Genomic DNA, 23,242 nt, shown 5'->3' with positions numbered 1-23,242 from the left:
GCAAAATATGTGGGGGCTATCTAGATACTAAATAACAGTGTAGGATGCAAAACTACAACATTCACCTGCACCGTGCAGGATTGCAAAGTTTGAATGGAGCCTGAGGGAATCAATTAGTGAATAGTGCCAAAATGCTAATACACACAACATAAGAGAAAAATAAAAAGCACAACATATTCTTCATAATATACTGTGTTATAATCGCTTACCTGTCTCTTCAATTTTCAATAGATGGAATGCCCATAAGGAGAAAGGAAACAAACAAACAGACATTTTAGGAAGACTTGCCACACAAATGCCATACAAAACATTCAGCTTTACTCATTCAATACAAAAACCCCCAGAGGTTCAGCTAAACATAGCAAACAGCATGAGTGCACCGCTGTGTCTATTTCAAGATGCCATTTATGGTTTGCTTTCTATAAAGCAGCTCTTACTTCTTCTATCCCCAAAGGGGGCTACATGAACCTGAAAAAGGCAAACATGCTGATTTATGGGGTTTCAATGCCTCTCAGTGCAACGAAGCACTTAACGGCTGTACTCAAAATCACACATTTAATCTACTTCTATAATTTATCTGGTAGTGGTTGTTCTTGGAAGATCCTCTAGATTCTGACAATAGAATATCCTATATATAGCTCACATCGGGCCCAGGAGGCTTCTTCCTTTCATGAAGGTTGGACAGGTCAAAATCCATTCTTGAAGTTATCTGATGTTTCAGAGAACATGATCACAGCAAGGAATAGTTGTGGGCACAGCACAGGGTGAAAAATTAGCCACCATTAGCCACCAGTCAGCTTCCACCTGGTTGCTTCTGTTTGGCAATTATGGTTTTTAGATTGCAGTATTACCTGATGCTAAATGTTGCTATGCTGTTCATTTCATAGTTTGGTTTCAAATGTATAATTACGTGAAAGGAACACAAGCACTTAAATGACCACTATCACAAACAATTTTAAAATGTAAAATTCAAGCATATAAAATATACACTTCTCCCAGGGTAAGATGTACTATAAATTACTTTTTCCCAAGTTGCGGTTACAGTAGGTAGTAAAAAACTGACAGATCTGTCTTTTATTTGTATGAACAGGTAGTCTCCGGTTAGTGAACGAGATAGGGATTGTAGGTTCATTCTTAACCTGAATCCGTTATTAAATTGGAACACTGAGCTATCTTTTTCCCCTGTACCTTCTCTATGCCCCCCTGTGCCACCACAGCCCCCCCCTCCCAACGATGTCATCTCTGTTCCCCTGTGCCTTCAGTGTCTCCCTCTGTGGCACCACTGCTCCCCCAACTATGTCACCTCTGTCCCCCTGTGCCCTCAGTGTTCCCCTCTGTGGCACCACTGCTCCCCCAACTATGTCACCTCTGTCCCCCTGTGCCCTCAGTGTCCCCCTCTGTGGCACCACTGCACCCCCAACTATGTCACCTCTGTCCCCCTGTGCCTTCAGTGTCTCCCTCTGTGGCACCGCTGCTCCCCCAACTATGTCACCTCTGTCCCCCTGTGCCCTCAGAGTTTCCCTTTGTGCCACCTCTGCCCCACTACTGTGTTACCTCTGTTCCCCTGTGCCCTCAGTGTCCCCCTCTGTGGCACCACTGCTCCCCCAACTATGTCACCTCTTTCCCCCTGTGCCCTCAGTGTCCCCCTCTGTGCCACCACTGCTCCCCCAACTATGTCACCTCTGTCCCCCTGTGCCCTCATTGTCCCCCTCTGTGCCACCTCTGCCCCACTACTCTGTTACCTCTGTTCCCCTGTGCCCTCAGTGTCCCCCTCTGTGGCACCGCTGCTCTCCCAACTATGTCACCTCTGTCCCCCTGTGCCCTCAGTGTGCCACCTCTGCCCCACTACTCTGTTACCTCTGTCCCCCTGTTCCCTCAGTGTCCCCCTCTGTGCCACTGCTGCCTCCACTGTCTCCCTCTGCCTCCACTGGGTTTCTCTCTAGTGTAACGCAGTACACTATATTTTGTAATTTTACAGAGTTTATATAACATTTTTTCTTTGAATTTTTTAAAAATCAATGTTCTCAAGAAGTACAAATTCCTTTTTGGAATTTTTTTTTTACTTCTTCCCAGTTTCATGCCGCTCGTAAGTTGGGAGCTACATGTATCTCATATTCAATTGTCCATTTCTGACTATTATCTTGACTACAATAATGAGTATGTTGTGCTTAAAGAGAACCTGAGATGAATAATAAAAAAAAAAATCATACATACCTGGGACTTCCTCCAGCCCCTTTCTGCCTGATCCATCACTTGCCGCTGTCCTCTGCCTCCTGCATCCTCCGTTACGGCTCCCGGTAACTTAAGAAACCGGGGCTTACTGCGCATGCGTAGCTCGAGGGGGAGGAGGAGCTTGCCGGGCCACGCATGTGCAGTAAGGCCCGACTGGCCAAAGTTACCGGGAGCCTTAACAGAGGATCCGGGAGGGGGAAGAGGACGGCGAGGTAGCAATCAGGCCGAGAGGGGCTGGAGGAAGCCTCAGGTATGTTTTTTTTTTATTCATCTCAGGTACACTTTAAGCTGGTCATCTGCCGATGATTCTGTTTTGTATGTTTACAGATTTTGAAGTAAAATAACTGAACCGATATAATAATAAAAATAACACAGTAATAATAAATAAAGTGCAAATGAAGGAACAACAGTTACGGTCAGTGCTGAGAGACACGGGCCCATATGCAATTGACTTTTTCTCTTGAGTTTTCTCCTAGGTGATATTTTTTCAACCGCTGCACCAGCTATACTCCAAGAACAGAGATCAGAACCATTTCCTGTCGACCACCGTTGGGACAGGACAATGGCAACAGACAAACAAACAGATAAACAATCCTAACTGCACTAGGGAACACCTGCCTAGCGCAGATTCCAGGAATTACTCTAAGCTGATCTTCAAACCAAGAGCATGGCTGACACCCCACTAGGAGTGTTACATAGGACGGATTCCTTATGAACAGCCAAGCATTGTGGGAAAGACATAGTACTTATAGTACACGCCTCCAATGAATGTGGCCAGGCAATTTGCATGACAACATATGCAAATTCCTCTGCAAGCACAAGCTGCAAAACTGACAGAAACTCTTCTTTCCAGAGTCCTGCAGCATGCAAACCTACACAATGGTCACAAGGCTGCCTGCCTGCACAGGCAGCTGAGCAAATCATCACAAAAATGCCTTTTAATCTATCGGAAAGCAATAAAATACTCAAAATAATTTTGATAGTACATTTCACTTACTTTTTGGTACTTTTTTTAGTTTAAAAGTGCTGGAAAGTTATTTTAAATAGAAGATGGAAAGTATCTCCTAGGAGAAAACTCAGGTGCAAAAGTGAATTGCATATGGACCCTTATTCAATTCACTTTTTCTCCTACAATTTCTCCTAGGTGACATTTTCACATCTTTTCAATAAAATGCCTTTTAAGCCACCAGAACCCAAGAAAATACTCATAATTTTGACACTACTTTTCATCTTCTTTTTGGTACTTTTTCAATTACAGAGTGCTAAAAAGTTCTTTTAAATAGAAGATGAAAAACTATCTCCTAAGAGAAAACTTAGGAGAAAAATTGACTGGAATAAGGGCCACGGGCCCATATGCAATTCACTTTTTCACCTGAGTTTTCTCCTAAGTGATACTTTTAGGCCCCGTTCACATCACAGAATGCAGGCGCGTTCCGTTCAGAACACAACGCACAGGAACGCACGTCATGTGCGTCTCTGTGCGTTGCGTGGCTGATCCCATTCACTGAAAGTGAATAGAACAGCCGCGCGTTTTGCTAGGAAACGCGTGCAGCATGCGTTCCCGGACCGCACTGGTCCGGAACGCATGCAGTGTGAACATCAGACAGTGTAGTCTATGCACTGTCTGATGTCGTGCGTGTCGGCCTTCCGCACGCGTTCCCGAAATGCGTACGGGAACGCGTGCAATGTGAACGGGGCCTTACAATTTGTAAATGAAGTGCCTTTTAACCACTTCGCATCCAGACCTTGTTTTCCCCTTATTGACCAGAGCAGTTTTGACGCTTTAGCGGTGTCCCTGTTTAATCACCAATAACTTCATCTGTACTCGTGCTACTTAAATGATCTATATATCGTTTTTTTCAAGACAAACTAAGCTTTCATTGGGGGGTATTTGGTCCCAAATAAAATGTTCCTCTCTATGCATTTTAATGGGAAAAAGGTGGAAAAAATAAAAAAATTCATTATTTCTCAATTTTGACCAATTTCTGTTTAAAAATAAAAAGTGCGATTGACATAAAAACTGTGCAACCAGTTAAAGTCGCCCCAGTATAGATATCCAGATGTGTCCCCAGTATCACCCCCCCCCCCCCCAGTATAGCCAGATGTGTCCCCAATATCAGCCCCCCCAGCATAGCCAGATGTGTCCCCTGTGTTTGCCACCCCCAGAATCGATTGACAGATTCACCCCCAAGAATAGTGCCCCTCTTTATAGCCAGATGTGTCCCCGGGATCAGGATTACCCCATTATAGCCAGATGTACCCCCAAGATTAGTGCTGCCCCCCATTATAGCCAAATGTGTCCCCAGTATTAAGTTATGGGCCCCCCCCCAGGTGCCCAGATGTGCAACATTTTTAAACCCCCCTCCCCTTGGTTACTCAGATGTCCCCCATGTATATGCACCCCCCCCCCTTTACATATCCCTCCCCCCCCCCAATAATATATAGCCAGATGCACCCCCCCCCATTAGGCAGCCCCCTCTATGCAGAAATAGTTTTAAAAAATGCACAAGCAGGCAGTCTCACTCACCTTACCTTGGTCCTGCGACTGTCCTGAAGCCTGATCCTCCGATCACCGCTCTGCAGTCAGCTGCATATTGCCGGAAACCCGGGTCCCGGCTTGATGACGTCATCAAGCCGGGACCCGGGTTTCCGGCAATATGCGGCTGACTTCAGAGCGGTGATCGGAGGATCAGACTTCACGACAGTCGCAGGACCGAGGTAGGTGAGTGTGGCTGCTTGCTTGTGCATTTTTTTTAACTGTTTGTGCGCCGAGGGGGACAGATGAAGGATCGATGTAGTTCACTACTGCAGCGATCATTCATGGGAGGAGGGTGGACTAATTGGCCAAAAGGGAACATGTTCCCTTCCACCAATTAGTATTGCAGCTGACAGTGCCGGAGGGTGCACTCTGAAGCGCACCCGACCGTGCACAGCAGGGCTGCAAGGAGGTCAGTATATCTACGTCACTGTGGCTTGGAGGGTGCCACAGCCGACGTAGATATACTGTAGTGGAGGACAAAGTGGTTAAACCACCAGCAACCAATAAAATACTAAAAATAATTTTGACAGTACATCCACCAACTTTTTGGTACTATTTCCATTGCAAAGTGCTAAAAAGTTATTTTACATTGAAGATGCAAAATTATCTCATAGGAGAAAACTCTGGAGAAAAAGTGAATTGGATATGGGCCCTAATCTTTTAGATATAAGCACTGATGTAGATAGATATTTAAGGCTGTTATGTGCAGTTTTATTTTTCGAACTAGAGTTTAAATTCACTTTAGTTTTCTTTTATCTCTATTTGTCCTTGTGGTTACTTGTTTTGACTTTCTGACAATATTTAAAATCCTACTTTTTGCTGTTAGTGATCGCCACACACAATAAGGGTACAGCATGACCAGCGGATGAAATCAGCTCAGCCTGACTGAATCTATCCTTTATACAAAGTGGAGGTCACTCCGACCTTGGAAGAAAAGCAATGCACGGCCCTGTCGATAGCCCTGGCTACGTAATCTCATAAAGTGAATAAAAGATGGTCATAAAACCAATAAAATTGCTAAAAGAGTGGTGTCATTTTAAAATAATGTCAACAACAGCTTAGGAAATATGAGCAAACAAGGAGTTCTACATTTTCCTATTTTTTTGGGGGGGGGGCTGAATTGTTGCTGTCTGAGCGAGAGAAAAATCTGTTTTCTGCAATTAGTTTATCCAGAGAAAATTAAAAACGTCACCAGCACCTGAAAAATGGAGCGTATTCAATAGTTATTTTCTTAAAAGGATTGAATTGGCCACACAAAAGGCAGAGATGCTGGCATATTGATGAAGCCGCTAATCTGATTTTCTGTGTATAAGCTTGGCAGGGGAAGTGGATTCATGCCAGCACTGAACTCCAATTTACTCATTTTACTAATTTGGAAAGTTTCCCCGGATCCCATCTCTCTTCTGTCACTTTATTACCTATAGACAGAGCCAGAGTGAGACGCTGCTATATAAATGTTATGATACAGCAATTTAAACCCAATGGAAGCAAAGCCTCTTCCAAAGGAATAAGAATCATTATCTACATCTCGTCCATCATTATCAGTTGTCAGAAATCAGAATCAATTATCATTTCCAACGTGTTTGATTACAGCACTGAGAGCCCATTTGTCACAGACTAATCATTCAGGATGCCCACTTTTACAGTAATTTTCCTGGTTTCAGTATCAAATACACTATATATACCGTATAAAGTCGCATATAAGCCAACATGCATATACGCCGAGGTACCAACTTTTCACTCAGAAACCATGAAAAAGTGATTGACTTGTGTATTAGCCCCCTCCCCAATACAGCCCTCTCCACAGTAGCCAGATGTGCCCCCAGTAAAAGTTAGCCCCCTCATAGCCAGATGTGCCCCAAGGATGATACAGCTGTGTCTCAAAACACTACTAGATGGCATCATAGATATTAGAGACAGCGAATGCCGCACAGGAAGAATCCCCGATCATTACACCGCTGACACGTTGCTTGCACACTCTGCTCCACAAGCCAGGTGGCACCGGTAGTCTTGTGCAGTGCACTCTGCACACCATGTTGCAGGGGTTGAGGGGCACAGAAACAGAAGGGAGTCAGATGACAAGAGCAGGATCACTAATGCACAATCCTTACGCTCCTCTGCCCGTAGCAAAACTTGCTCCACCATCCGTTCTGCTTCACTGACTCGCATATAGGCCGAGGTGGTAACGTTTCAGCACATTTTCTGTACTGAAAAAGTAGGCTTATATGCGAGTATATAAGGATATATGTTATTTCATATAGGATAAAACCCCTGTGTCCATGCGTCCTCTGCTGTCCCTGTGTCTATGCTTTTTTTGCCAGCACGCATGTGCGGCACGTGGGCAGACATTGGACACTACAGGAGGACGGGGCAGGGGGCGGGCATGCGCGCTGACCTGGGGCCGATGCGGTGGCAACAGGGGCGGGAGGGAAGGGGGTTGTGAGGGGTGTAGCGGCAGAGGCCTAGCGCTCGTTAGTGTAACGGGCCTAAGGTCTAGTATATATATTTTTGCTGTATATTGGTATGTAGCCACACCATTCCAGTGATGCTTAGCCTAGATTGTTAAGCTAGGTGGAATTCTCCTCCCAGAGCATTCTGGGAGACCAGGCATTACTGGCTTCGGAATTCTCAAAAACAAACATACCGGTATTTGCAGAGCTACATCTGACAGGACTAAATATGCCGCCACCTGTGATAAATTTTCTGTGAAAACATTGGAGAAAAAGTCAATTGGATAAAGGACAAACTATATCTAATCTATATCTATTTTTACACTCATGTGTTTTATGACCTCTTATCAGTTATCAGGGAGAACTACCTTGCATTATAGCCTAACTCTATCCAACAGCAGAAAGAATCTGACTCTTAGTAGTAGTTTATGAACCCTTAGGCTCGGTTCACATTAGCGTTTGCCAACGGAACCGGCCGTACGGTTCCGTGGTCCGTTCCGAAAAAATGCTGCAGGACCCAATTTCGCTCAGCGGAACAGAAACGGAAGGTTTTGCAGCATATAGGAACCAATGAAAACAGATGTTTTACAGCACACTGGCTGTAAAACGGACCGATTTCACCGGATCCAGCTGGCCTGATCCATATGTCCGGTTCCGTAAAAAAACGCTAATGCAAAACGGGCCTTACAGTGAAAAAAACAAAAAGGGAACACAGGCAACTTCTAAGTAAGATTGGTACTATATACACACATTTATCTTAAGTTACACATCCCTTCAGATACACGTTAAAGTGAACCTGTGTCCAGTGACACTATGGCGTTAGAATAAGGCTTGTGATGTATCTTGTGTCTACCCCTTCCTCCCTCCCTAGGCTTCTCCCATTGGCCAACTGCCCCCATCTCCAGTCATGTGATACTGGTGACAGAATTAGTAAGCACTGGTTTAGTGACAGTTGGCCAATGGGAAAAGCTTAGTGTGTGAAGAATGGGTGGGCACAGTACATGAGTCTCACTCCACCAACAGTGGTTGCCTTTAATGCATAGTTTACACACTAAATTGTAAATTGTACTTTGGAGAAACATACGTTTTGTAATGAAGTAGAAAAGCAAGGTAGAAGTCTTGCTCTCTAGCTGCCATGAGGAGACAGATGTGAGCAGATCTATGTTATACCGGACAAGGGGATTCCTTTCTACAGCAGTTAGTGTTGTCAGTACGAGTACAGAATGGTATAAACCTGAGTACCTTCCATTATTGCAGCCAACACCCCACACTCGAATGTTGATGATGGGCTGAGAATGGATCAGACTGTGATCTAGTGGATCCACCAGGCTCATGGTATCTTTTTTAAGAATCATCACCATGTTTTGCCCCTAAAAAAAACAGAAGGTGTCAATATTATGTATAATAAATACAGTAGCTATTATAAATAGTTTTCTTTCTGCATATCTACACACTTAAGTATAAGCCGACTCAAGTATAGACAGACCCCCAACTTTTACCTTCAAAAACAGGGGAAAAAATTATTGACCCGAGTATAAGCCGAGAGTAGTAAAAAGCTAGCCTGGCGGTTGCTTGAGCAGCTGAAAGTTGTAATAGGTGACCATTCTCTGTCATTGTTCCGAGCCTATTTTTCTGCCTTGCCATTGTTCTTTATAATGTGCTGTCCCCAATCTGAGTCCCAACGCAAGTTACATTTCCGGTACTGGACATATAAGCAGTGCTGTACCAAGTAGGAATAACAACACAAAACAGCTGCCTGGATGTCCTAATCTTTACTCTATACCTAGGTATATCTACATGCATTGGGAATTCAACAGTTATTTCAAGATTTTATTAATGTTGTTTCCTCTACTGTCCACAAACAAGAATCTGTTGCTTTTAACACAACCACATTAAAGGGAACCTGAACCGAGTAAAATTATTTAAAACAAAACACGTAATGTACCTGCAAATGAATATTACAAATTTACGTCACCATCATTTCTTCTCAGAAGCTCCCCATTATCTTTTTGCAACGATTCTTTCCATTCCTGACAAGATTTTGTCAGAACTTAAATATATCAGTTACTGTCAGTTATATATCATTTTCTGTCAGTTATAACTGAAAGGACAACTGATGAGCAAGGTAATGTCTGTTTCCCTATGGCTCAAGTGGGCGATATTACAGTTTAACAGTGTGCTGAGCAGGAAGCTGTTATGGGGTAATGGCCATTTTCAAAATGGAGGATGGAAAGTTCCATTGATCACAGTGGACAAACAGGACGCAGGAGAGGAGAAAGAGATAGAGAAGTAGACTACACTGGAGGTATGTATGGTGAGTGTATGTTTATTTTGACTTTTAATTTTCAGTTCAGGTTTGCTCTAAGCCCAGCCTGTTTTCTCCCCATTTTATACCTGGCACCACTCTGACCTGTGTTCCCAGTCTTATTACCCCCAGTTGATTTAAACCAGAGAGGCTGACAAATGTCTTCCACCCTATACTTTTAGCCCAAGATTATGTCCCCTCCGAGTGTCCCCTGGCATATATGGTGTTGTGTCTTCCCTTCACGTTGTCAGATCGGAGTGGCATATACCTTTCAGCTGTGTACTCCTGCATTTGACTGATCCAATTTCTAAGCTGCATATATTTGCTTAAATGAACATACCATTTGAATTAACCTGATATTATAAGTATCTCATTGACCATCACAGACAAAGGTTAGTCCTAAAAGCTGCTGGTGCGATTAGAACTCACCTCATTGGATGACATGTCAGTGCCGTCACATTTGGTATGGGCCAGTTGCTGGATACAGTTGTTCACAGTAATACTGCTCTTCCCAGGTGCCAAGTCTTCTTCAGGAATCTCCACCCAGCCCAGACAATGAACAGCAAAGCTCTGGAGGAAACAAAAAACAACATAGAACCTTGCTTCTCTCTTCACTCTGTAATACATTTTATGCCCATACCCTGGCAGAATACTGTATATAAAACTACTAAATGAATGGGTGTGAAATATTCTGGGGATCCCTCTGATCACAAAACAATGGTAGATGAGGCCTAAATGTGTATGGATTTCACTGCAGAGAGCTTGGCATAAATTAGTATCAGTAATTGATCAGAATTTCAGTTGTAGAATCAGGCCCCTTTTACAAAGCTGCATTGTGTTACCCAGAGTTACGCAGCGGCAATGTAAGACAATGGAGCCTAGCACACTTATCGCATCACGTCGCGCTGGAAGTGCCCGAGCTGCCAAGCCACTGCGAAGTCAACAGTGCGCTTCCGGCGGACTTCCGAAGGGACGTAGCATCGGCGGAAGTAATGTGAGTCAATGAGCAATGCAGGAAATTTACACATGATGGCAGCAGTGCGGCACACATTCCCAGAACGACAGGAATACGACAGGGAAACCCAGGAATCCCAGTGACATACTTCCTGTCCTCTTGTTACAAGAAGCAGGTACGGGCACCATCCATCATTCAGCTGATTTATTGCGTAGTAAGATACTTGTACATCATCGAGACATCAAGCAGATGTTTCACGTCCAACAGGAAGCTTGGTCACGCTGCGTTCCACCGTGGAACGCAGCGTGACCAAGCTTCCTGTTGGACGCGAAACGGCCGGCGCCGACCCATCTGCAGCCCTGAGCACCCACCTCCACCCCGCACAGGTATCCATATCTTGTAAGATGATGTTTGCTTGATGTCTCGATGATGTACAAGTATCTTACTACGCAATAAATCAGCTGAATGATGGATGGTGCCTGTATCTGCATCTTGTAACAAGATTTCATGATGTCCCTTCTTCCTTTCCATTTATACGGGGCACACATCAGTGGCTGTTAAGAGGATACTTCTGCTCACTGACAACCCTCTATTTTTCTCAGCAATAGGAGTGCCACACAGTCTGTTCTTTTGACAAGTATTACATACTTCCTGTCCAGCAGGAAGTATGTCACTGGGTGAGAGGTGTGCAGGGGGCGGCGCTATGCATATGACTCCGATGGTGCGCTAGTGCAGGGTCATATAATTGACGTTTTGTGCGTTGCGGTGCGATGACACGGGGGCGCACCACAAAAGCATTGGCCAGGTGTAAAACCGTCTTCAGTCATTACAGTTTATTTTCAAATGCCTCCCCCCCCCCTTATAGTGCCAGCTCACCCACGTATGGCTAGGGTGTATCACAGTCACCGCTTGCCAGTCACTATGTGACAGCATTGCGCATTTGCAGGCAGCAGTGGTATTGGTTGGTGGTGGCCAAAAATCGTGCATATGTACAATGACTATGAGGCCGAATCCACACTGTCTGGCCTGGAACCCATAGGAGCGCTTTTGGCAGCGTTTTGGCAGCACTGCGATACGCTAGCAGTTTGCCAAAACGCTGGGCTAATGTTAATGGATGGGGCAACTTCCACAGGAGCGTTTGCGTTTCCCAGAAACGCAAACGCAGGACCTGCAGCATTTTGGGAGCGTTAGCGCTTCAATGTAAAGTATTGAAACGCTAGCAGAAACGCTCAGCAAAACCTAAACTGAGCGGTTTTGCTAGCGTTTTGCGGTTCAGCACACTGTAACAAAATTAAAAATAATTCACAGGACCAGTCAGGATAAAAACGCAAAACGCAAAACGCTAGGCACCCGCTGGGGAAAAAAATACAATGTTGCAAAACACAACCCAAAACGCGCATGAATCCGCTTGCAAACCGCTCAGACAAAACGCTAGCGGTTGCGTTTTGCGTTTGCGGTTTTCAGTGGGTTCCAGGCCTAAGAGCTTTTCTGCGCGCTTTGTGATTGATTAGCACTAGCTGAGCGCCTTTTAAAAATTTCTCCAATTCACTTTCATTAAAAGTGCGGTACAAATCGCCAAGATCGCGTCCGCGAAAAATCGCAGCCATTTTTACCACAATTTTAATGAAAGTGAATGGGAGAAATTTTTAAAAAGCGCTAATCAATCACATAGGCCTAGTGCACACCGGAGCGTTTCCGCTGCGGTTTGCGATCTGCTTGCGGGTGCGGATCCGCTAGGGTAATGTATTTCAATGGGCTGGTGCACACCAGAGCGGGAGGCGTTTTGCAGAAACGCATACTCCCGGGCTGCTGCAGATTTTGGATTGCGGATGCGTTTCTGCCTCAATGTTAAGTATAGGAAAAACGCAAACCGCTCTGAAAAACGGCACTTCAGAGCGGTTTGCCAGGCGTTTTTTGTTACAGTAGCTGTTCAGTAACAGCTTTACTGTAACAATACATGAAATCTACTATACCAAAACCGCTACACAAAACCGCAAAACGCTAGCTGAAACGCTGCAGAAAAATAAGAAAAAGCGTTTCAAAATCTGCTAGCATTTTGCGGATCTGTTAGCGGTTTTTGGTGTGCACTAGGCCATAGTGTGGATCCGGCCTGAGAGATTTTTAACTAACCTGCACTACCGGATGCCGCGCTCTCATGCGCCGTCTGTCGTCCTTCATCTCTTTTACAGAGGGTAGCACACACTGCTCGGCTATCCCAAATCATGCAGGTAAGTAAACAGGCAATCTCCAAAATTGGCCTTAGACTATGATGTGTGAGCCCATCTGAGGACAGTTAAGTGTTAAGACTACGTACTCTGAAAAGCATTGCAGAAGATTTTGGCACTATATAAATACTATATAAAGAAAATTAGATAATCAGCATGTCTGTACAATGCTCGTTTCCCACAGAATCTATTAACGTCCATTAAGGGCAATGTTGGTTGTGCCAAACCGCACCGCAAGTGTGCTGACTGGCCCAGCTGTCACTTCTCCCTTACTTCCCTTGGCCATCATATGTAACTACAGACGACCCTTAGTATTAGGTAGCTTGAAGTACCCTCAGTATTAAGTAGGAAGAGGTGCCCCGGCTGAAGGTAGATCTTGTCAGTGGAATGCAGAGAGCAGGGTGAGTAACCTCTCATTTACACTCTCATCAGGACTCTGCATAGGGAAGGAGGGAGGGAGGCACTCGAGGAGGAGAGTGAGCCATCTCTCTATCATCAGGTGCCTGTAGGCACATGCCTACAGTGCCTTATGGAAAAATCTGGCCCTGCTGCCTATATAATTTATTTTGTTAAAGCAGTACACTCGATGCAATTCTTTACCAGGTGTAAGCATTTCATAAATATTACCTTACAGCCAGGCTCATTGATAGTATGAAAGAAATCATCGTCGTGCCATGGAGGAGAAAGCCTAAACACACAGATAAATCATCTTTTTAGTTTTCATTAATATGATGCAACACTTATTCGATTTCAACATCTATATACTGTAAGATGAAACACGATAAATGTTGGAACTGGACATAAAGCAAGCATAACAACAACAAGGACGCTGTCTAGGACATCACCAGCTGATAAACTGTCAGAAAATGTTCTTTACCTTCGGTCTGATGGAGATGCTGCTCCTAACAAGGGCCGTGATGGAGAGATATCACTAACCGAAGTCCTGAGGACTTTCTGTGCAAGAAGACCAAAATGTACATATTTTAAAGGGGGTTGTAACATCCAAAACTAAAGAAATTGCCAAAAAATAGTCAGTGCCTTAAATATATTTGTCACACCCCCCCCCCCTTTTTTTTCTAAAACAAGTCCCTATATTTTCTTTTTACAGTACCTGGCTTTGGTGCCTTTGACTAATTTCCAGGAACTGTACAGTGCCAGCCGGATTGTGGGGATTAACAGTAATAACAAGCTTATCTAAGCATGCAAATAACAGAAAGCTTCCTACGGATAAGATAAGGACACCATTAAGGACACACTCAGAAGGTAATTAAATCCCCCTCTTCTGTAGAGTTTACATAGTAATTGATGTAATGCTAGGTTTTTTCCAACATGTCTGATCTGAATTTTGATCGATTTTTCGATTTTCCAATATATTTTTTTATCGTTTTTTGATCCTTTTTTTGATCAATTTTCATTCAGTTCAATGAAAATCTATTAAAAAATGATCTAAAAAAATGATTAAGAAAAAAACTATCGGAAAATCGAAAAATCTATCGAAATTCAGATTGGACATGCTGGAGAAAATCGATCTGGCAGGTAAATCTAACAGAAAATTGTATGCTGTGTACCTAGCATAAGCCTGTTGTCTAGGTAATGTTTGCTGTGGAAGGAACAGTAGGCTGTGGCAGTAGGGAGGTGGGTAAAAAAAAAAGTGCAAAAGTGATGTCACGTTTGGCATCAAAAAGAAATAGAAAAAATGGAAAACAGCAGAAATATTATTTTCTTTTTTTTAATTTCACCTCTCCTAAATCTGACAGTGAACACTAAAAACAACATGATGGGTAAGATAAATAAGTCATTTCTCATTGGATACTTTCTTTCTATTCTTTCAGTATAGAGTTTCATCCCACTTTAAAAGAGAACAGAATGACTATGTTTTCTCAGCAGCTCAGTCTCACTGCGGCAAAGATTAAAGTAAACCAGAGATCAAAAAATACAAAGAATCGATACTTATCGATACTCCCTCACTGTCCTCCAGCGCGGTCTGCCGTTCAGCCGTGATCAGCCCCGGTAACTGCTTCAGACGGGTCCAGTCTGGGTCTTCTGTGCATGCGCGAACCTCCCAGACTAGACCCGACTGAAGCAGTTACCGGGGATGATCGCGGCTGAACGGCAGACCGCGGGACGACAGCGAGGGACTTAGATGTGTTTATGGGGCTGGAGGAAGTATCGATTCTTTGAATTTTCCGATCTCTGGCACACTTTAAGTAAAGCTGTTAATAGTCAGAAGACAGATAGAAATTATCTGCCTATAATTCTTGTGTGAGTTCATAACTAGACATCCACTTTATATTAGAGGATGAGGATCTCTAGGCATGAAAGCTGAATCTCCACTCATGTCTGTGGCAACCTATAGGCAGGATCATTGTGAGATTGGAGATAGAATCAACAAAATAGATTATGGAGACCCAGACCCTGTACATGTATGAAGGTGGACACTAATGGTCCAATATCTAGCGAAAAATCGTTCGAGCGATCAGAAATTGTGATCGGAAGAAAAATCGCCCACTACACCATCAACAAACCAATCTTTGCTTCCTATCTATCACAACCAATCAAGAAAATCCAAAGTTTGGTTTGACAAAAGTCTAATCAGAATTTCTGATCGCTCGAACGATTTTTCGCTAGAAATTGGGCAGTTAGTGGCCACCTTGAGTGTACAAGGGGATAATTATCGGAGCTGCTTGGAATTTAGAAACACCTCTTTAGCACTTCTCCTCCTTTTGTTCTATTTCATGGACAACTGAATTGAGAGGGATTTGGAGGATGCCATATTTATTTCCTTTTAAACAATACAGGTTGCATGGCATCCTGTTGATCTTTCCGGCCATTAGTGTCTGAATCACACACCTGAAACAAGCATGCAGCTAATTTGATCAGATTTTTGTCAGAAACACCAGATCTACATGCTTGTTCAGGTTCTACGGCTAAAAATATTAAAAGGCGGAGGATCAGCAGGACAGCCAGGAAATGTGCATGGTTTAAAAGGAAATAAATGCGTCAGACTCCATGTAAGAAATACAGTTGCTATATACACTTCCATCCTTCATTGTTCATTCCATAAAAATGTGTTTTGCCTATACTTTCTCATGTGCTTGACATTTCCCTTTACCTTTTCCTGAATGGCACTCATGCTGTGAGATATTCCTGTACTGTACATGGGGTGCTGCCATTGGGTGGTTCCGGTTGGCACATGCCAGAAATAGGTGCCGGAGGAATCACGGATTGTTCTCCAGCCTGGAGGCAGATCAGGGTCAGCCTCGAGGTTCTGGTCACTCCAAAGGTTATCTGTAGACAAACACATGAAGCATAGATGTGAAATACAGTAAGCTGAGTTTTTTTGCAAAACCATGTCACCAGTGCGATCAGGGCTGGATTTCTGGTAAGGCCCCAATGGCCCGAGCCTTGTGCAGCTGCAGCACCTGGGGGGCACCTGGTCATGAAAAAGACGTCGATACATATGAAAGAGGAGGCTGCAAAGGGGGAGCAACACAGGAAAAAGTGAAGCTAATGTCCCTGCTGGCTGTTTAAGAAAGAGAGGGGCTGCAGTACATGGATACAAATGGGCTGCACATGGAGTGGGAGGGGCGCTTCTGCACCAGGAAGGGGAGTCACGACACATTGGGGCTAGGGATAGAAAAATTATTAATCCGGCCTTGAGTGCATATTTGGAGTATAGACTACAAGTTTGCATGTTTCTGCATGATATATTAGCTCTACAAAAAATCCTTAGCTACTCTTTTTGTATAATGTTGATGATCTCACACTAGACACTCCACAATGGAGACCTAATGATAACCAGACATGTCAACTGATCCTATGTTATCTATAGTATCCTTACAGGCAAGTCCATTTTCAACACATCAGTTGTCTCCAACTGCAAAAGGGCAACATGCAAAAAGGGCATCGGGAAAAAATGGTGCGGGGTGTAAACGATAAGTGGCAATAACATTTATAAAAAATAATGTGTTGTATTTCGTTTACAATAATGTTTTACAAATTTAAAAACAATAAATAATGTGTATGAGTTTGCAAATTGTAAAAACGATAATCTTCCCTATTTTGAAAGTGAAACTTATAATAACGTTTGTTAAAAAAAACATAATATATGTATAATAATTATCATTGTATAATATTGTGTATAACCTTCATTTATCGTTTCTTCATGTAATAAAATCTGAAAATATTGTTTGTAACAATGAAAAATAACTGTAGTGAAACATTACTAAATATTACTAACTTTTTAGTACAACTAAACCTAACCCTAATCTCACACAGAACCCTCCCTGTACCTATCCCTAACCCTTAGACCCTCCCCTGGTGGGGCCTAACCCTAACCACCCCCCTGGTGGTGCCTAACCCTAACCACCCCCCCCTGGTGGTGCCTAACCCTAACCACCCCCCCTGGTGGTGCCTAACCCTAACCACTCCATGGTGGTGTCTAACTCTAAGACCCCCCTGGTGGTGCTTAACCCTAAATCTCCCCTGGTGGTGCCTAACCCTAACCACCCTCCTGGTGGTGCCTAACCCTAAATCCCCCCTGGTCGTGCCTAACCCTAAGACTCCCCTTAGTGATCGCTTTATTGTGTGGATAATAATGTTTTACAAATAGTGACTTTAAAACAATTACGATTTACTTACTGATCGCTTTATTATGCGAATAATAATGTTTTACACACAGTAAGTCATAACATTTTAAATAACGTTTTAGTTACATACGATACATATATTTAATATATTTGTAAACGTGATTTGTCACGGGCGCAGTTATAAAACGTTAATAATCTCCGGGCGCAGTTATACAACGTTAATAATCTCCGGCACTTTTTATTCCTGTTCGCCGCCCATTAAATTATATTTATTATGGGAGTGAAGGGCGGCGCCCTTTTTGTCCACTAGCTGCCCTTTTTTCCTGCTTCCAGCTACATCTGTTTTCACTTGTGCTTTCAACTGACAAACGGACATGTTGAGTCCTACAATCCTGCACTAGTGGGTGACTGCACTGGGATGACTTGCCATAGAGATTGCTTTTTTGGAGCTGGGGTGGTCTCTGAGAAACAGGAAAATTTGGGGGTGCCCAAATGTCCATGGTGCTGTTATTTATCATATATAGCAACAGGCAGTGTGGATAAAAGTGGGTTTGCAGTGGAGGGTGGTTAGGGGTAGGAATAGGGATCGGTTAGGGTTAGGCATCGGTGGGGGGGTCGTTTAGAGATTGGTGGGGGGTCTGTTAGGATTGGGCATCATGGGGGTTTGGTTAGGATTAAAATGAACCTGAACTGAATAAAATTATTTAAAAGGTACTTATGTATTATACCGTCTGAAGAGTTTGGCAGTTCCTTGTTTAAGTTCTGTTTGCTCTGACACCCCTCCTTCAAAACCCTTTAACTTGGCAATGTAGCATTACACTGACACGAGACCTGGTGTAATGGAAAGCCAGGACTTTCAGCTTTTCAAAAAGGGTGAAATCTTGGTAGTGGAGCAAACAAAACTTAAACAAGGAACTACCAAACTCTTCAGACAGTATAATACGTAAGTACCATCCTATTAATATTATAAATGGGAAAGTTCAGATGTTTGTATGTTTCGGATCATCACCGGGTCATCACTGGGCAGAGACAAATAAAATTTTCACGGAGAAAATGTAAACTGCAGCCATTCTTACACTGTTAATGGCAGGGTTCTCAAACTTTGCACAGTTGGTCGCTGGGTGACAGGGATTAATATCCAGAAAAGTGAGTGGCGCCTACAAAAGCCATTCAAAATTCACCTATTGATTTTCAAGGGGAATCTTTAATTGCTACCATTCTTGCACTGTAAATGGCACAAGCCTCAAACCTGGTACGGCTGGTCATTGGTTGATTGGGGTTCAGATTCAAAAAAGGGGTGGAGCCACAGCCAATCAGATTTGTTTTATTTCAATGCAAATTATTGATGCAAAAGACCCCAAAGTTCACAAACTAGGTCATTGAGTAATTGTGTGTTAGGGTTAGAAAAAGAGGGTGGAGCTAAAACCAGCCAAATGCATACCGGGCAACGCCAGGCCATCAGCTAGTTTAAAATAAACACGGTGTACCTGAAAATAAATAATGCATACTAACCTCGCCCTCAGTTCCTCTCAGGAGCTCCCCATTTTCTTCTAACGATTCCTTCCAGTTCTGACAACATTTTGTCATAACTGAAATAAATCAGTTGCTGTCAGTTATAACTGAAAGGACAACTGATGTGCAAGGTAAAATCCATGTTACCATGGCTCAAGTGGGCGATATTACAGTTTAACAGTGTGCTGACCCGGAAGCTGTTACGGGGTCATCACCATTTTTAAAATGGAGGACGGAGAATGCCAAAGTGGACAAACAGGGTGCGGGAGAGGAGAAAGAGATTAATGAGTAGACTACATGGGAGGTAAGTATGACGTGTGTATGTTTATTTTGACTTTTCATTTCAGTTTGCCTGAAAGGAGAGGAGCTGGTTAGGGTTAGGCATTGTGGGGGGTCAGTTAGGATTAGGTACTGGTAGAGGGTTCATGAGCGAATAGGGTTAGGTTTAGTGATAGTAAAATATCTGTAAAATGTACAGATATTTTACTATTGGAATTACATATCACTGGTCAGTAGTAGAATATCTGTTTTACCACTATAACTAGCCAGTATCTCCGACGCCCATGTTTCTGGGCACAGTTTTATCATGTACCCATTCTCCGTGCTATTGACAGGGTTTTTCCCCCAGTTTGCCATGATCAGAACTTTCAAAAATGATCTCCAGCCTCAATAAACTGGGGCCACAATACCCACCGACAGTAGACAAAGGCAGATACATATATATTTTTTAAATGTGAGTTAAAATGTACTTGGGTGCTATCTTAGGTCCTGCAGTACAACTGCCTTGTAGATAGTGTGGTAAATACTGATTGGTCATGATTTTGTAATCTGTATGAATAGAAGTGAAGGCAGTACTGTTACACAATGGCTAGTCAAGCATAAAACATTGTACAATTCGCAGATGTGTAACTGAATCTGTTTCTTTATTGAAGGAATCTAAAAATACACTAAGAGTAGCCTGCCTTCTCTTAGAAACTCAATCATGTTGACACACTGCAGCTAAACCCGATTAGAAAATTGGAAAACCGTCTCCTAGCTACAAGACACGTCATGTCAAAATCACACAGTGCACAGACTTGCCATGTTACATTAGATGTAAATAACACATAACACTGGGCTTAATAACAAGACCAAATGTACGAGTCACTTGATTCAAGCCAACTGTCGCCATCATTTCATTATAAGTGTTTATACACATCTACAGCAGATCTCAAATATCCAACCAGTGAGCGAGCATGTCCAGTCCAGTGGCCGTACTTGGTCAGCCTTGTTGTCAAAATACTTTGGACAAGACAAATAAAATTTATATTGCGCTTTTTGAGGGCTTGAGCTGCAGCCACATGGGCACCTTGAGTAGGCAGTGGCAGTGTTAGGGAGTCTAGCCCAAGGACTCCTTACCGAACAGGAAGAACCAAGATTCTAACCCAGGTCTCTTGTGTCAGAGGCAGAGCCCCTAACCACTACACTCTCCATCCACTACGCCAGCATGCAATGGTAGATAGAAAATCCAATACTTTGGGAACTTTTAGGGCCCATTTCCACTACATACAGATACCCAGCATTTTCCCAGATCTGAGTCACACGGAGCAGCCCTGCCTATTCCGTACAATAACATTGTGGCCAGATCGCATGCCAGTGTGATTTTGGAAGGCATGCTGCAGTTTCCTGCAGTGTACACCTGAATCCTTATAGCCGTGCATGACAAAGCTGCAGGGATTCCAATGCATACTGACATCTCTGCTGTGCAGGCATGCGTATCGTCAGTACATGTGCATCTCGTGTGCAGGCGTGCGTATCGTCCGTAAATGTGTATCTTGGGCGCAGGCGTGCGTATCGTCCGTAAATGTGCATCTTGGGCGCAGGCATGCGCTTCATCCATAAATGTGCATCTCGTGCGCAGGCGCGCGTATCATCCGTAGATGTGTATCTTGGGCGCAGGAATGCGTTTCGGCCATAAATGTGCATCTCGTGCACAGGCACGCGTATCGTCCATAGATGTGTATCTTGGGCACAGGCGTGCGTATTTTCCATACATGTGCATCTCGTGTGTAGGCCTGCGTATCTTCCGTACATGTGCATCTCGTGCATCTCGCAGGCGTGTGTAATATCCGTACATGTGCAGCTCGTGCGCAGGCGTGCATATTGTCCGTACATGTCCATCTCGTGCGCAGGCGTGTGTAATATCCGTACATGTGCAGCTCGGGCGCAGGCGTGCATATTGTCTGTACATGTCCATCTCGTGCCCGTGCGTATCATCCGTAGATGTGTATCTCGTGCGCAGGCGTGTGTTTCGTCCGTACATGTGCATCTCGTGCGCAGGCATGCATATTGTCTGTACATGTCCATCTCGTGCGCATGCGTATCATCCGTAGATGTGTATCTCGTGCGCAGTCGTGCGTATCGTTCGTACATGTGCATCTTGTGCGCAGGCGTGCATATTGTCCGTACATGTCCATCTCGTGCGCAGGCGTGCATATTGTCCGTACATGTCCATCTCGTGCGCAGGCGTGCATATTGTATCTTGGGCGCAGGGGTGCGTATCTTCCATACATGTGCATCTTGTGCGCAGGCGTGCGTATCTTCCGTACATGTCCATCTCGTGAGCAGGCGTGTGTAATATCCGTACATGTGCAGCTCGTGCGCAGGCGTGCATATTGTCTGTACATGTCCATTTCGTGCGCGTGTGTATCATCCGTAGATGTGTATCTCGGGCGCGGGCCGAAGTGCCCGAGAAAAAGAAGATTTGACCTGTGGCTTCCTCCAGCCCCATAAACACTTGTGAGTCCCACGCCGTCCTCCCACGATCTGCATTTCAGCCGCGATCAGCCCCGGTAATAAGCTCAGTCGGGTTCAGTCTGGGTGTTCTGAATGACCCATAGACCCGGCGTAGACCCGGCGCAGTTACCAGGGCTGATGGCGGCTGAAGGGCAGACTGCGGGAGGACAGCGTGGGACTCAGTCGGGTTTATGCTGCCAGAGGAAGCCACGGGTGAGTATCAAATCTTCTTTTTTCCACAGCTCTGGTTTACTTTAACTTTTTCCTCTTACTAAGCATGTTCTGTATCCAGCCCATCCTTGGCTGTGTCCCAGTAACGTTAGATCTGTAAGTGTGTACTAAATCCCAGCCTGACATTAGCCTGATGGTCATGCATTTTACACTATAATAAAAGCTATCTGGTAGTCAGATGACTCAGCAGCGATCAGTGCATATAATGCTGGCAACGTATTCTTTTTCACTTTATATATCGATTTGCTTTAAATATGGTCACTACCTTGAAACAGTAAACCTATAAAGACTTTTTTGTCAGCAACTAAGACCGGTTTTACATTCCCTGTTACTTTACACAATGTGAACCGCAAGTGAAGAATACATTTATCATTGCTTAGTGATAAAACCTTATAAATATATCCCTGTAGATCTGAGAGTAATACCCAGACAGCAGTGGTGTAGCAATAGTGGATGCAGAGGCTGTGACCGCACCATGGCCGCTGGATAAGAATGCGGTCACAACCCCTGCGTCCCTTATTGCTACGCCACTGCTGTCTGGGTCTGGAGCCCTCCCTCAGCCACAGTATTAGCTCTTCAATGGTGTTATGCTGGTAATGATTTTTTGGGGGCGTTGCGTTGTAATTTGCATTGCGACTTAAACATCGCATCAAACCGCAACGTTTTCTTGACCATAAAGCTGTACGGAGGCGCACTGCTGCATTATTATGTATCCTGTTGCATATTTGTCTTTCTTAAATAAAAGATGATTTAAAAAAAAAAAAAAAAGATACTCACCTAAGGAGAGGGAAGGCTCTGGGTCCTATAGAGCCTTTGCCTTTAAATAGAAGGCATTTGCACTAATTCAGCTGTAAGTGAGCAATGGTGGTTTCCCAAAATGCTTCACTCCTGAATAACTACAGTAGGTCTGAAAAAAAATCTAAAATGAGGACAATGGCAATGAACTGGGTCAAACTGGTATACTATCTCCGGCAATAGAGCGTAACAATATAGCTGTGATTTTGGGATAACATTATGAGGGTATAATTCCGATCTGCATTGCTGACAGCACGGAGGATTTAATCAAGAAAATGAGGGCTCTTATCTGCAGGATTACAGCGTAGCAAGGCAGTGTTTCAGGGTTTAGCGGAGTGCTGGCGTGTGTTTGCCCACACATTTGCCGGGGTGAGCTGATTGGTGAGTCAAAGCTTTTCAGCTGTGCTGCAGGGAACCTTAGCTTACTGTAGAAACATTAACTCTTCTGTGCCAGGGATGCATACTGTACCTTCCCTGCCATTATTATTATTGTACATATAGGGCTCATCCACACTACAGAACGCATGCACAAATGCGATTTTGTGCATGCGTTCCCATCGCACCGAATCCAGGTTGTAGTTCATGAAAGCGTAAATATCAGCAGCCGCAAAACACAATAAAACCCATCGAGAAA

The 23,242-nt window shown here is 43.9% G+C and overlaps 1 protein-coding gene across 1 annotated transcript in view; it reads right to left on the bottom strand.

Moving 5' to 3' along the window:
• Positions 1–23,242, bottom strand: part of APBB3 (amyloid beta precursor protein binding family B member 3) — a 70,140-nt gene that overhangs the window by 27,573 nt on the left and 19,325 nt on the right. Inside the window, exons 2-7 of the mRNA XM_068277814.1 lie at positions 15,819–15,994; positions 13,584–13,660; positions 13,334–13,394; positions 9,956–10,096; positions 8,464–8,591; positions 210–215 (exon numbers count right to left, since the gene is read on the bottom strand). Of these exons, the coding sequence (XP_068133915.1) occupies positions 210–215; positions 8,464–8,591; positions 9,956–10,096; positions 13,334–13,394; positions 13,584–13,660; positions 15,819–15,994 (589 nt within the window). The remainder of the gene's footprint in view (positions 1–209; positions 216–8,463; positions 8,592–9,955; positions 10,097–13,333; positions 13,395–13,583; positions 13,661–15,818; positions 15,995–23,242) is intronic.

This window comes from Hyperolius riggenbachi, chromosome 3 (assembly GCF_040937935.1).
Source record: "Hyperolius riggenbachi isolate aHypRig1 chromosome 3, aHypRig1.pri, whole genome shotgun sequence".
NCBI lineage: Eukaryota > Metazoa > Chordata > Amphibia > Anura > Hyperoliidae > Hyperolius > Hyperolius riggenbachi.
Note: the sequence above shows the minus strand (reverse complement) of the source record. Positions and strands in the feature narration are given on the sequence as shown.